A 15243-nucleotide genomic window follows, 5' to 3' on the forward strand; every position below is an offset into this window, starting at 1 on the left:
GATGATCCAGATCCTGTGTCAGCAAGCTACAGGGACAAGACAGAGTATACCTCGGGCCAGTCCATCACAGGGAAGACACAGACAGAAACACCGCATCAGTTAGCCTGACAGCATGTTTCTGGACTGGGAGGAAATCCGTATTTATTCCTTTTCTGGGAACTAAATGTGCAGCTGCAGACAGCCGCCAGCAGGGGGCTCTATCACCTCAAGGGCTCGCTCGCGTCCCACCGAAGCCGTCTGGACCGAACCATTGAAGTCACGGGTTTCTTTTTTTGTTGTTGTAATATTCTTTAGAATGCGTTGCACAGAGAGATTTTTCGATAACTTAAAGACTGAGAAAATTCTTAGTTTTGTATTTGTATTTTTTACACATAGTGATTGTGGTTGTCGGCATCCATTTTCGGGTTCTTGTCATTTTCAGACCACCCCAGGGTGGGCTCGGTGGTAGTTGTCCGTGTCATGGCTGTGTTGTTAGGTAGCGCCGGCGATCGTTAGCGAAGTTTAGCAACAACATCGCAAGAAAAATTACATTTCCGTTGTTCTCAAGGGTGTTTTGTAGGGGGGTTATCTTCTTCCGAAGGGCGAGGCAGGTTTAATTGATCTAACGCACAGAGATAGAGAGCGTTTCAGCTGGGAAGATGGCCGGGGGCGGTATGGCGCAGAAGACATGGGAGCTCTCCAACAGTATGCAGGAAGTTCAGAGCATTGATGAAATTTATAAATACGACAAGAAACAACAGCAAGAGATCCTAGCTGCGAAACCGTGGACAAAAGAGTGAGTTTCTTTTTAAAAAATGCATACAAACCTCTGTTCGCGATGCGTTTTGTAACGTAACTGTTAGGTGGCCTGTTTCAGTGCTTTCACTATTGTTTTCTTTTGATTCATTTTCTTACCGCTTTTTCTTAGTAAAAAAAAAAAGGAGACAAAAGATTATTTAATGCATGTTTATTAAATGATTTGCTAGCTAAAACTCGTACACTTGCAGAAATTCGCAAATTTCATAACGCAGTATGGTTTGGTCAAAGGTCTCTCCGCTTGCGGTTTTCTGGATGAGGATCTCTTGATTATTTCTTGATCGTGCTTTTAATAAAGCTGACAGTTTAAAATAAAAAGAAAAGTTTCATAATGTTTCCTTTTCAATTTCCCTGGAACATAATACGATGGGTTGCATTCGTTAGGCTCTGATTATCCTCACCATCGATCTTGTAGAGAGAGGTCGGGCTTCTCCAGTGCCGAGTACCAGAGCACTGCCGGCAGTGCCCAGTGATACGTATTGAGCTGAATGAATTGAACTGGCTCGGCAGCCATATCACCCTGCAGCTGGCTACCCAGTAAAGCTCAGCAGGGTTGAGCCTGGTCAGTACCTGGATAGGAGACGACCTGGGAAGTTGTGGTTGCTGCTGGAAGTGGTGTTAGTGGGACCAGCGATCTGTGTGGGGTCCTGATGCCACGGTATACTGGAGGGGACACTATACTGTAGTGGGCGCCATCTTTCGGATGTGACGTTAAACCGAGGTCTTGACTCTCAGTGGTCATTAAAAATCCCAGGGCGTTTCTCAAAAAGAGTAGGTGTGTAACCCTGGTGTCCTGGTCAAATTTCCCATTGGCCTTTACCAATCATGGCCTAAGAATAATCTATGAATTGGCTTCATCTCTCTGTTCTCCTCCCCACCGAGAGCTGGTGTGTGGTGAGTGTACTGGTGCACTATGGCTGCCGTCGCATCATCCAGGTGGATGCTGCACATTGGTGGTGGTGGAGGGGAGTCCCCATTACCTGTAAAGCGCTTTGAGTGGAGTGTCCAGAAAAGAGCTATATAAGTGTAAGAAATTATTATTATTGTCTTTGTCCCTCCCAGCCTAAAAGCAGCGCCTCATCTGGTGTTGACTTCTAGAGATTGATGCCTCAGAGACCAGGGGCAGTGTCTGATTATTAGCACTGAAATAATCCGACGGGGGGGGACAGGTGGCTCACCGCAGTTCTCTCCGTTTGGCCGTGCGTGTTTTGCAGCCACCACTACTTCAAGTACTGCAAGATCTCGGCCCTGGCCCTGCTGAAGATGGTCATGCACGCCAGGTCCGGCGGCAACCTGGAGGTGATGGGCCTGATGCTGGGCAAGGTGGACGGGGAGACCATGATGATCATGGACAGCTTCGCCCTGCCCGTGGAGGGCACGGAGACCCGGGTGAACGCCCAGGCTGCCGCCTACGAGTACATGGCGGCGTACATCGAGAACGCCAAGCAGGTCAGCGGGGCGCTCCGGCCTTCTCCGACGTCGGAGACACGGGCGCTCGGCCGCGTTTCTGGCTTGTTTTTTTTTTTTCCGGTGGCGTGGTTTAAGAAAATCTCGCACCTCGGTCTCCCTCTCGGCTTGCCGAGGTCCTGCGGTGGTCCGTGCTCCGGCATTCCACGCCAGGGTCCTCCCCGCCTGAGAGAGGAGGCCGTTCTGCCCATCCAGCCTGGTTTGGTAGTTCATTGATCCACGGATCTCATCGTTTGTTGAAAGACGCTTCAGTAACATGCAGGATTCAACAGACTACGGAACAGCTTCTACCTCCAGGCAATAAGACTGCTAAATAGCCAACCTGCAGCTCCTTTAGCAAATCACCCATAATGGCTACATGGACATACAGTTCTCATTGTATTCATCATACTGCACTACTTGGACATAATATATTGCATGCACCATGGACACATAGCAGCTCTACTCATATTGAGTTTTGTCTGAGTTTATTTTATTCAATTTCTATTGTGAGCTCGTAGAAAAGACATTTCATTGCCAGCAACTACTGCTGCACGCTGTGTTGTTGTGCATTTGATAAATAAACTTTGATTGGATTTTGATTTGAGGGTTTCGCTGTTCCATATTCCCACAACCCCCTGCACACGGAGGTGCCTCCTGTTTTTGTTTTTAACTTTACATCGATTTAATTTCCGCCCTCGTCCTCTGGTTCGTGGCTCACTGTAAAAGGATTTTAAGTACTTGGATCAGCCCTTGTTCAAGAATAGTAAGGTTCAGGAGGGTTGCAGTACTATGGAACACGCTCATCTCATTTGAGACGTTTCTTATGTTCAGATAAAACTTGACACTTCAAAGCAAAGCATATTGAATTAATTGAAGCTGTTCTGGCAGCCCACGAGGCCCAACACACTGTGAAGACAGTTTATATAGGTGTTTCCTTTATTTTAGCTCTTATGTGTATTTTGATCCAGTCCTGTACAATAATTGTGGTTTGTGCCTTCTTTCAGAATAAAAGTTTCAGGGTTTTTTTTTCGTTGATGCGGACTAAAAAGACATAAAAATGCAATGCACAGTGTGTCCAGGTGGGGGAACACTTTGATTTGTTTTTTTTTGTTGTTGTCGTGGACAGCTGACCTTTATGAGTCCAAGGGAAACTACGGTCATTCACAATGACATGTAAAACATCAACACCTTATAATATTTTTAAGGTGTTTCTTTTAAGGCCTTTAACAGATAATTGTGCACTCTTATCTAAGCATGCACTAGAGATACAAGATTTCGACGGCATACTCATCTATGAAAAAAGCACATACTTTCTGAAGTATGACATTTTTGGGGGGGTTTGTCTTAAGCAATAGATCCTACCTATTCTAGAAAATGTCTTTGCTTATTTTACTCCATGATGACTGAAATGTAACCTCAGCTCAGTTAAAGTTAAGATGAAACTTGGCGTAAAACATCAAGGCTTCTGGAATGTCCAGTCCTTACAGAAGAAAGATCTTATCTACAACCTTTTTTTTTCCATTCATCTCTTTTTTTTTCTCCAGGTTGGGCGCCTTGAAAATGCCATTGGCTGGTACCACAGCCACCCTGGCTATGGCTGTTGGCTGTCAGGGATCGATGTCAGCACTCAGATGCTTAACCAGCAGTTTCAGGAGCCTTTTGTCGCTGTCGTAGTAAGTAGAGCTAAAATGTGATCCAGACCAGTGTATAGCTGCAGCTTGTAGGTCATCTAAGAAGTTTTTGTTAAAAATATCCATTGCATGAGCCTCCTGAGAGGCTCGGCCGGAAAAGATGTTTGCCCAGACGGAGAGCTCTGTGATGACGGCTTAGAGCCTGGGTCGTGTCACTATCCCGGTGTGCCCCAGGATTCCCCAGGCAGAGGCACGCAATTGGCTAGGTTGGGAATATCTGCCCACTGTGGCCTCTAGCACTCCTGCAGACCTGCGGTTCTCAGGATGAGGGCTGTGCCCCTCCTTCAGCTGGCACTGCAGCCCCGGTATTCAGCTACGTTGGCCGTTTTTGTGTTGAATGACAAACGGCTGAAAAGTGGTCAGGACAGAGGAAAATCATTCCCTCATTCTTTCCCCGTGTGCGCTTGCTGGATTCGTCACTGCAAGCGGAGTCATGAAAAATGCACAGTGGACTGTGGCAGAATGGGAAGGCCTCATTAACGTTGTCAGTACTTTCACTATCTATTGTTTACACAAAGAGTTGTGGGAGTCTGGAACAAACTAGCCATCTTTTGTTGCTGACTCCCTGGCTTTTTTCAAGAAATCACTGGAGGAGAGACTGGGATCCTTTAGCTACTTAATACCATGCCAAATGACTAGGGTGGGCAGAATGCCTTCCTCCCCTTTTGCAAACAGTCCTATTCATATGTCATTCACATGTTCAACACGTTTATATATATCAATATGCAATTAAATCCTGATTTATCATATATATTAATATATACAAATATGCAATTAAGTCAGTGTGTGTTTTGCGTGTGTGTTCAGTTTGCATGGCTGGCAAGTGCAAGTTGTCAAGGAATTATTACTCTTTTTTGGTTTTGTTACTTTCATAGATTGATCCAACCAGAACAATATCTGCAGGAAAAGTCAATCTTGGAGCCTTCAGAACATATCCTAAGGTAACAAAGTCAGTTAGTGTTTTGTCACACTACTAAAGTGTTTGCTCTGTGCCTGATCAGTTTTTAAAGTAATGCTTCTTTTGAGTCCACCTGCAGTGTAAAGTATGAAAGATACTTCAGTATTTTTGTAATAGTGTACAAGCATGGTGATTTATCAGTACTTGAATTAATCAGTGCAATGCTGCATTCACATCGATAGAAATTCCTTTGAAGTATAAGCTGGCTTCAAAGATGACCATTGATTTTCTTATCCCACAGTCTTACCCTGGTGATTAGCTTAGTGGTTTTGTTAGATTGACATCTTATGTTAACAAAATGTTTTGATTTTTTTTATACTTAAATATAAATTTAAATAGCTAACATTCACAGCTTGGTTGTATTCACAGTGCATCTTCAAGAATTTACACATAAGATTACACATAAACCCAAATAAGATCAATTTCTTGTCACTTGGACAAGTTTCTATTTTATAAAAGAGACTCATCAAACCTTGTCCAGGACAGCCTATGTTAAAATACATTTAAAATGGAAATTAATTATTAAGGTCAGGGACTGGCTCTGCTGTAGGGTTTGAGTTTGCTGACACAGTCAAAGGATTATTGTGTTGCGCTTTTATTGTGGCTACCAGATTGCACTTTGGGGGTCTTGTGGATGGTAGCGTTAGGGGTACCACTAATAGACAGGAGTGGAGTTTTGGGGGAAAGTTGTTCTAGGATGGTATTTTGTTCTCTATTTTTGGAAACTTAAAACTAATAAAAACTGGCTCACAAAAATAATCTGTGTAGTTTTCAGTGGTCTGTTTAACACATTTGACGGTAGCTCATGGAAAGTTTCAGTTTTCAGTGCTGCCCACATCAGGGAATAGCACAGTTTAAGACAGGCATATTGAGAACTATGAGGTTATAGGCAATGTGATTTAAGTAACTGCAATACTGAGTAGTTCCTTTCAAGTATTGAGTTGACAGTTAGTTTACACAAAATTTTTAACCTCTTTACGTGTTAAAGACATTGTGATTCAGAGAGTTTTCTTATTTAACTTGCATGTCTGAACGCTGCTCCACTCACACTGTATTGCTACTGGCAATATGTTAAACCTTCATGGTTTGGAACTGAAAAATTATGTTTGGCTGTTCAGCAAAAAACTAGTGTTCAGGTTATTCTTCTGCATGATGCCCTGTTTGTGAGTCAGTGACACATGCTGAAAGTCACCTTTTTTCTTGAAATGGTAGTGTTGGAAATCTTTAGTTCTGAGAGGATTCAAGGGTGCAAGACAGCTCTTAAAACTGAACTGAGAACAGCTGTGTGTGTGACAGTGTCTAAGGAGCACTGCTTTTATTAGGATCTTTCATTATCCACACATGCTGAGAAAGATTACAGGTATTTCAGATAGTTCCTTCTCCACTGGCTTTTGGTTGATTAGAGTAATTTAAGGTGTCACGTTTTGATGGGCGAAAAGATCTAGCCTTTACTGCAACGGGCAACTTTGAAGCCTGCCGAGAGACTAACTGGGAGACGGAGTGGTTTCAGACATTAACGATCATTGTCTGATCGTTTTATCAAGAAGTCATCATATAGACCACAGAGTTAACTGTGAGTATTGTGCACGCTGGCCTTTTACCTGCTAGTCGCTTTCCATTTTGTGAGAATGAACAAAACATAGTCTCAACATAGCCTGGCTCCCTCCTTCATGAGAGTTGTTATCATTCAGAGTTGTCAGTCTGTTAGCTCAGAGATCAGGATTCCTTAATTCCGGCCTTTGGGAGCTGGATCCAGAGTTATTTAAGCAATGGATGGCGTGAGACCTGGGAAAAGGGCTTAAGTTAATAGGCTGGGAGAAATGAAAAGCTGCAGATACTTGTATTATACATTTACAAGCTGTCAAAAACTCTTTAGATTTTAATATAAGTGTTGTTATATTAAGTGTGCACGAAAGGCTAGAAAAAGCAACATTTTGTTGAAATTGTGAAAACTAAAAACATTTGGGATTGTGCCATTCTCCCTTTGTCCAAAATGAATAGGTCTTTCTCTGGCTTGAAATGAGAGCTGTCAGCTATGGCACTCCTTTATGCCAATAAGAGGCTTTTTTAAATTAATTATAGCAGGTGAGAAATGAGGTGCTGGTATTTCACAAAGAGGCCAAATTATTACTTTATGTCATATGTATGGTTGGTTAATCAGGATCTGATTTTGCTGAATTTTTTTTCAGGGCTACAAACCCCCAGATGAAGGTCCTTCAGAGTATCAGACTATCCCGTTAAATAAAATTGAAGACTTTGGAGTCCACTGTAAGCAGTAAGTCATCTATCAAATCTTTTTGCTGCCTTTTTTTAAAAAGTGTCCCAATTTACAGCTATGGAAAAGCACGACCTTTCAGCATGTCAGTTCATCTGGAGTTTTCCTATTGCAGAGGTTGTATTTCAGGCCACGTCCTCCAGTATACTACAGGATGTTTTGGCACAACCAGCTACATTGAAAGGGATTAGAAGGTTTAGTATTTAACTGTTCCTGCCCTAATGCCTTCTAATCGCAATTCGTCTATGAACCCAATGTGTCACTGGGGTAACATTCTCCTTGTCCTAGAATTAATCATAATCTAAGAGGATAGCTAACCTGCCAACAAAAACATATGATACTGTATGTAGAGCTTCAGAGGGTGTCTGTCAGTAAAGACAGTCACTCAGAACAGCAGTTGAGTCCTGTGGCCCTGTTGTCATTGGTTCAAGCCGGGACCAAATCACTGGCCAACTGTGACTGGGATTCCCCAAGCTGTGGAGCGCGATTGGCAGAGTGTGCCAGGGATAAGGCTGGAAATCGGTCAGCCACTGGAACAGACCGGAAAAAAAAGTGAAACGCTTTCCAGAGCTCTGCTTTTGCCGAATCACTGACTCTTGCCAACTTGCCACGTGCCCGCAAGCTTGCATTGAGCTTGGTGAGCGCTGTGCTACTCCTCCATGCGGCACTGAGGACCTACATTGTGGTGACGGGTAAACGGACCTGACAGGTGGATCACGTCTGCAGGACATTACCCTCCCTATGCCCTAGTACAGGGGTTGAAGCCTTAAAGTGAAGTCTGATAAAGCAGTAAATTCCGGGGGGGGGGGGGGTATATAAAAAAATTGAGAATTCCAAGTATTTCAAATTATGGTGTATAATAAACTTTAGTGGCCCTCTGTAGTGTAAGTTTGGTGTATTTTGAAAGATGAGCAGTATTCATGACACTAAGGCAAGTAAGACACTCTCATTTAATTTTGCCTTTAGGTATTATGCCTTGGAGGTGACTTATTTCAAGTCTTCCCTTGATCGTAAATTGCTGGAGCTCCTTTGGAATAAATACTGGGTGAACACTCTCAGTTCTTCAAGTCTCCTTACAGTAAGTACCAACAGTACCATTTAAAATTATTTTAAATTTCCTGGTAATTTAAAAATGTTCATAAGTTTGCACTTCTAGAGAACCAAAACCAAAACCTTTTCTTTTTCAAAATTTGACCCATCATGATTATTCGTGATGTTTTTAGAATATTTTTTTTTTGTTCGAGGAAAAAAGAAATTGCCCTTTTCAGCACTCGCACTGTGAGCAGTAGTTCCGTGATGAAGGATTGTGAATTGTCTGATTAATTAAAAATAAAAGGCAGAGCGTGTTAAAAGAAAACACACAGAATCACAAAGTCTTGAATAAAGCACTGTGAAAGGTAAAGTAGGCTACTCCATTAATTGTATATAATCTAGGTGCTTGTGCTGATTAAAAACATTGAACTCTTGCATTAAGTTTCCTTTAGATTTATGCTTAAGAACCTTCATCCTGCTGTCAGGTACTGCACAGCTTGTAAAACATCTCCGCAATACAAGCTCAGGGTGTAAACGTGTCTGGAGTGAGGCTAAGGGCTGTACTGAAGGATGCTCACAAAAGCAAGCCAATGATTTCTTTCAGCATGGAAAGTGATGAAACACTTTTCATTAAAACACTTTGTTAGTGTCAAGGCATATTCCTGGTGCACTTTGTGCCACTTGGCAAATAAAATGTCTGTATCCGTTTTAAGTCTGTGCCTGTGTGTGGTACGTTGCAAAGGACTTCATGTATCGTTTACTTTGAATTTCAGTAAAATGTTAGAAATGAATGGTTGTGTTTTGTGTCTGAAACAAAACCATTAATCATTGACCCCAATTAAAGTGACTAAGGAAATCCTTAAACACTAAGGCATTGCAGTATGAAGCAGTTTGTTATTGGTAGCTCTAAATAATTACTTTATCTTAAGAACTGGGCTCACAAGTCACACCTCTATCTAAGTTATGAGATTCTATGAAAAATTGCCAAACTTCCTAACAGCAACAGCCAAAATAGCTATATGGCCAAGTGCCGCAAGGCATGAATACTGGAGGCATTTAAATTATTTTTTTAAATTCTCTCTGTATTGTTTAAATTCCTAAAGTTGTTAGGAATTGATGTTGTAGACAACTTTCCTAAAGCTGAAAGTACCATCTGTTGACTGCTGAAGGTTATAGAAATACTGCCATGAAACCAACTCAGAATCTGAAACTCAGACAGAAATGCAGTCTACCCTGTAAGACTACCAGTGGTCAAAGCACAGTGCTTTGCCACAAAAAAAGAATGACTCAAACAATAGTGAAATAGAAAACAGGTTCAGAAAACATAATTGACAAGAATTATAAGTAGAGAGAAAAATGTTGATACTTTTACAGTAGCATTTCTGTCTATACCTTTGTGTTCTTCCTTTAGTTCGTCATAGCACGTGCAACTCTGCATTTCACAGCAAAACACAATTGAGTTACCCCTGATATATAGTGCATTTAATTGTAACCATTTTAACAGCCCAATCTGTTACCAAAGCAGTGCTAGACTGAACTACTTAAAAACCCACAGTGTGGTAAACTTTGAACAAGAAATCTTTGTCAAAAGAAAGCTGCCTCTTGGTTTGTAGACCTAACACTAAAGACGCCGTTTAGAGTCACCACGCATCACTTGCATTATAGCCATTGTGTACCAGACACTGAAAGCCAAGGTTAGCTGCTGTTGTTGTCTCCACCTTTCAGTCTTCTGTTTTGTTGAGCAATTTCTAAAGGCTGCAGACAAACCAAACAGCGTCGTTATTGAGTCTGGATGAAGACAAATTGGCTCATGTCTCTTGGACAAGCCGGTCGATCGGTGACCTGAACAGTCTCAAATCGGTAATGGTGTTGCAGGGGTTTAAGACATTTGTGGCTTTGCGTTGTTTTTATAAGCCATCTTTTTTTCCCCAGTGGGTTTGACAAGCCCCACCTTTGACAAACTGTAGAGAACTAAAGGCATCTTCATTTTTGAATAATTTACTGCCAGATTGATTTTCGAGTAGTTCTGAGCAAAAGATTTTGTGGTTTCCCAATAAAGATAACTTTGTACATTAATGCCACTGAACCACATTCTGTACTTGTACAACCTCCATACTATGTAATTTTGAAGGGCTTGTATTAACAAACACTGCTGGTTTATCACTGTGTTTTGGGCTGATTTAATGTGTGTTAATTAAAATAAATGGCTGTTCTTTACTGTTTTACTCCAGTTTTTTTACTGTCTCATTCTCTACATAAAGCCAAAATATTGGAACTCATTATATTTTGTGCAGTTTCATGCCTTTTTCTCTCTAAATTTAACTGCTACTAACAATATTATCAGAAAATCAGAAGGAATTTTATGTACATCAAAGGGCTTCAAAAATCTCAGTTAATCAACCTACCATAATTACTTTTCCACAGTATTTTTTTAAAGTGGCCTTGCTTTATCTTATTTCTCCTGTAATGATATCCTTTAATGAGATGCCGGCAGTGTTTTGCATTTTGTGTTTATTGTGATGCATCTTCAGGTCTGCTCTTGTGGGAGTTTGAGTCCAACAGTAGGAAAAGGCAACATGTTTGTCACGTCCCACCAAAGCAAACTGCATGCTTTCTTAATCTCCCACCCTCTTTTTTGCCTCTCAGAACTCTGACTACACCACAGGGCAGGTGTTCGACTTGTCTGAAAAACTGGAGCAGTCAGAGGCACAGTTAGGCAGAGGCAGCTTTATGCTTGGTTTGGATACACATGACAGGAAGTCCGAAGATAAATTAGCCAAAGCAACAAGAGACAGGTAAGGCAAAAGGCACCAAGCTTCCCTCATAATTCACACCATTCTCCTGTGGCTTTTTAAAAAATGTTATACTATTCGGGAAGCTTTGAATTCCTGCTGTAATTTCACAGTTCATACAGTTGAACAGCATGATTTCAGTTCAGTTTTCAGTTATTTATGGTGTAATATTTATCAAATCACCCTTGGATTTTAAATGTTTTAAAAAATGTCAGTGGCAGAGTGCAGAAATATTTTGTGTTTGCATGATTCATCGTTATTTGAAATGTTTTAGCACTGTAACATGCTAGTTCTGTTCTTAATTAGTTAAGATAATTCTAGGGCAACTACATTGTAAGCAAAGCCCTATTGTTTTTCTATATTTTTTACAGAGTGTTATTATGTTGTCATTTTTTTCTCATGAATAATTGTAAAGAGTTTGGTTTTTGTTTATTTTTTCAGCAGGTTTCTAGTAAAACAATGTCTCTAGCTATGTCTGGAGCCCTCTACACCAAAAAGGCAATAGTTTTGACAAAATGATTAGGGATGTGTGTATCTTTACTGGTTACTCAGTTTCTTAATTTATGTATTTAGAATGCATTTCAGCTTTGATAAAGGTTTGATTTCTCTTCATTCTTTTTAGCTGCAAGACTACTATTGAAGCTATCCATGGGTTGATGTCTCAAGTTATAAAAGACAAGCTCTTCAATCAAATCAACATATCCACTAACTAAGCAAATGGACAGAGAATACTACCGTGTGTGGATTTTTAAGCACCATAACTGAGTTGTGCTTTTTTGATGTCGGTTGTATGTTTTCTGGATCTTCAGATAATAAATACCCCTTGTCCAATACGGATATGCGTAAGCTATTGCACCAATATACAGTAGTTTGCACTTTGCTATAAGTGCTATAACCCTAGGCCTGGTTTATTGTTTTACAGTATCATTTAGAAATATCTCTTGATTTCACAAAATAACCTGAATGCCCACAAAACAAAAGTGCCATAGCGAAGTGTGTGTTTGCATCACTAGATTTTGGTTTTTGATTTTTTTGGGGGTTATATGCTGATTTACATATTCTACACAAACATAAAGCACAGTGTGTGGGCAATGGCATTTCCAGTGTTTTTAATGAATATGCAGGCCTTTTTCCTAATGTTGCATGGCTTTGTTGGTGAAGTGCAGTACGTGGCTGAGCTGTGTTCTGTCCAGACCAGAAGTTGGCCTATGACTAGAACCCACTTAAGTGATTTTCAGATCGGAGTTGGGCGTCAGTCTGTTCAAGGAGCATCTCTGAGAGGTCTGTATAAGTGGAGTTGGGTTCATTTGCAGGGATATGTGTGCCGAGTCCTGTAATTGTCACAGCATGACAATGACATTCAAAGATGTTCCAAAACTGATTCCAGTGTAATAAAAGTTTGTCAAGTAATAAAGACAGAAAATACTTTTTAATTCCTTTGAGCATAATGTTGCAAGATATGTGAAAAAATTAGTCTTCCAGGCAACATAAAACACTTATAACTGTTTTAGATGGTTAAATGCATGGAATTTGCAAGTCATTTGTATTGACTAATGTTGTGCAGTGTTAAGAAGACTTGTTTATTTTTTACAACCTTAGAAATTGTATTATCATCACACATTACGTACTAGTTGCTTTCCTTCTTATTATCAAAACACTTTTAAAGGGACAAAGTTAGTTTTATATAATATCAAATTGTTTTATGGTTAAATAAAAGCCTACATTTCAATTTAGCTCAGAAGATTTTAGGATGAAATCATGATAAATGCATCAAATCAATACAGAATGAAGATGTACACAGTGACCTGTATTCACTGTGGGACAATATTTTCTGTGCAAGCCAAGGTTATACATTTATACATATTGTTGCTAAGATTTATTTTAAATTATTTTATAATTTTGAATGTTCCTTCTTTGTCTGGTCCTTAATTGTTGCATAGTTAAAAGATTTTAAAAGCATTAAAGATAATGCCTAGTATGCCTAATCTCAGTCTGTGGTCAGATGGGGTGAAAATTATCAGCCTATTGAAATAATTAGCAAGATTTCTTAACCTTTTTTTATTTTCTTAAACTAAATTGTCTTGCATATTACAGTAATGTGCATTGCATTTTTTTTCCAAATGACAGCATTCTTTTTACTTGGGGTTAAATGTAAATGATATCTATGACTTTATTATACATAAGACTAGTTGTGGTTATGCAGACCATACACAACACTCGAAGCTTCACAAAACAACTCTTTTAACAAAGACCATGGTTCCATTTCATCACAATAAAACCCTCAAACAGTCATTTAAATTTTGGCCAGTCATAGCATTACATAATGGAATAATAAACTCAGTCACAGCACTCGCTTAAAAGTAAACACAGGTTGGCATGTAACATAACTGCTCTCTACCAAAGGATCTGGGCAAGTTGTCTTTTATTTGGTACACAGTCCTTCAGGAATCGAATTCCTTCAGCACCAGTGTGTCAATGATGCAGTACAGAGACAGAAGCCTCACACACTGGAATCCATTCATTTTTATGTCTGCTCTTTATCGAAATGGAGCCTGAGTAAACTCCATATTTCTGCAGATTTTGAAGTATTTTACTTAGGGTGGAATTGGTACCATATTGTGCATTAGTAATATTTGCCGAAACAATTTAAAGAAAAATGATGTTTAATCTTCGGAGCCCCAGAATGAAACAAAAGTCAGCAAGTATCCTGACACGACCCTTGCAAGACTTCATTTTATTTTCAGGGGTCATTTCGTGCTGATGTGGCCAGCTTTGGTCTGTGAAGTGTTTTGTTTAACTTCCTACATTGTTTTAGAACAGTTTTCACTGTTAAATATTTTTAAAGCTGCTAAATGCGAAAACATGGTTTTTGTACTTCAGAATCAGGTATTATATACAATAGTTGTTAAAGAAACATAAACACACATGTCGCAGTCGTAAATCTGGATACCGTAAGTAGTAACAAGAGACGCACAAAGGAAAGCGTTTTGCCCAGAGGTGTACTTAAAGCCTGTGGCGGGTCTGGTGAGTGGTGCTGTTCTTGTATGTGTGGAGACTTCTCTCATGTCTGTGTGGTGATGGGTACCTGATGGACTCATTTCTTCCCCAAATCCAGGAGGAGTCTAGACTCACAGGACAGGCTAGCAGAAACTGGCCAGAAAAGAAACCAAGTGATTCATTTTTCTGCTGTGAAAAGTGGTAAAACATCCGTCAGCACTGGGAATTTGTACTGCACTGAAACCTACTGTATGACTTCCTTACGTCTGGTTTGTTTAGGTGTTCCTGTGTTTTGGAACATAGTGAAGGTAAATGAGCAGGGTAAGATGATGACATGCAAGCGAAATGTTACTAAAGCAAAAGAGAAGCTACTTCTGAAAAGAGCTTAGGTGTTTATTCTGACACCTCATTTACAGCTTCTAGACAATGTGGGGAAGCAAAGAGAAAGTTAGGATATATAGTCAAAGCACAGAATGTATTCAAGGGATGTTAAACTTGTATAATGCATTAATTTAGCATGTTGTGTATGATTTCAGTCAACACGTTATGATGAAGATATTGCTCATTTGGAATCGGTCCAGAAAAGAGCAAATTAATATACTCTAGGGCTTCAAGGACTGAAACACTGTTACGAAAGCGAAGATTTTAGGGGTCGGCGAAGGTTTTAGGGGGATGCTGTCGGATGTTTTCTTTTTCAAAGTCAATACAAGGAAATTGTATTTTTTTGGAATGATGCAAACTTTAAAATACTTAAAATCCTTTTTTTGAGTCTTAATTAAAACCTTCAATCTCATTGTAAGGACTTTGAGAACCTGCAGTCTGTAAGAAAGTGATATCTTGAACATAACGCTGATGAGGATCGATTCCTGGTAGACAAAAGGGGAAAACGTATCTGGAACGAAACAAGCACAATAGCTGAAATATTGTATGTGCTATAGGCATCACACGCTACTGTTAAGTGTTAATATCTCTTAATGTTTACGTGTGTAATACATCAATGTTTCTAAAACAAATTCATACAAAAAACATTGCTGTCTGAAAGCATTTTCATATTCTACTGGGATCATATCTGTAGATCTGGATCAAACTGTACATTCATAGTTAATTGTAGTCCCAATAGCTGAAAGAATATAAATGCTAGTGACGATGATGACGGAGAAAAGAAAGTTTCAAAATGATTCCTTGTACCTAATCTAGTGAAAATCTGCATAGTTTACTAATCAGACTGCTGGTGTGTTTCCCATTACAAAAGCC

The 15243-nt window shown here is 40.0% G+C and overlaps 1 protein-coding gene across 1 annotated transcript; it reads left to right on the plus strand.

Annotated features, from left to right (window-relative positions):
• Positions 1-315: 315 nt before the first annotated feature.
• Positions 316-11825, plus strand: cops5 (COP9 signalosome subunit 5). The gene is made up of 8 exons (XM_088642298.1): positions 316-775; positions 2010-2244; positions 3789-3917; positions 4811-4876; positions 7083-7168; positions 8135-8246; positions 10847-10995; positions 11615-11825. The coding sequence occupies exons 1-8, from the start codon at positions 639-641 to the stop codon at positions 11703-11705; spliced, it is 1005 nt and encodes a 334-aa protein (XP_088498424.1). The 5' UTR covers positions 316-638; the 3' UTR covers positions 11706-11825.
• The last annotated feature ends 3418 nt before the right edge of the window (positions 11826-15243 follow it).

This window comes from Lepisosteus platostomus, chromosome 8 (assembly GCF_059453375.1).
Source record: "Lepisosteus platostomus isolate fLepPlt1 chromosome 8, fLepPlt1.hap1, whole genome shotgun sequence".
Lineage (NCBI taxonomy): Eukaryota > Metazoa > Chordata > Actinopteri > Semionotiformes > Lepisosteidae > Lepisosteus > Lepisosteus platostomus.

Coding starts and splice junctions, on each gene's coding strand:
- cops5 (XM_088642298.1), top strand. CDS start 639: ATGGCCGGGGGCGGTATGGCGCAGAAGACATGGGAGCTCTCCAACAGT. Junction 4,877..7,082: donor CCTTCAGAACATATCCTAAG/GTAACAAAGTCA, acceptor ATTTTTTTTCAG/GGCTACAAACCCCCAGATGA. Junction 8,247..10,846: donor GTTCTTCAAGTCTCCTTACA/GTAAGTACCAAC, acceptor TTTGCCTCTCAG/AACTCTGACTACACCACAGG.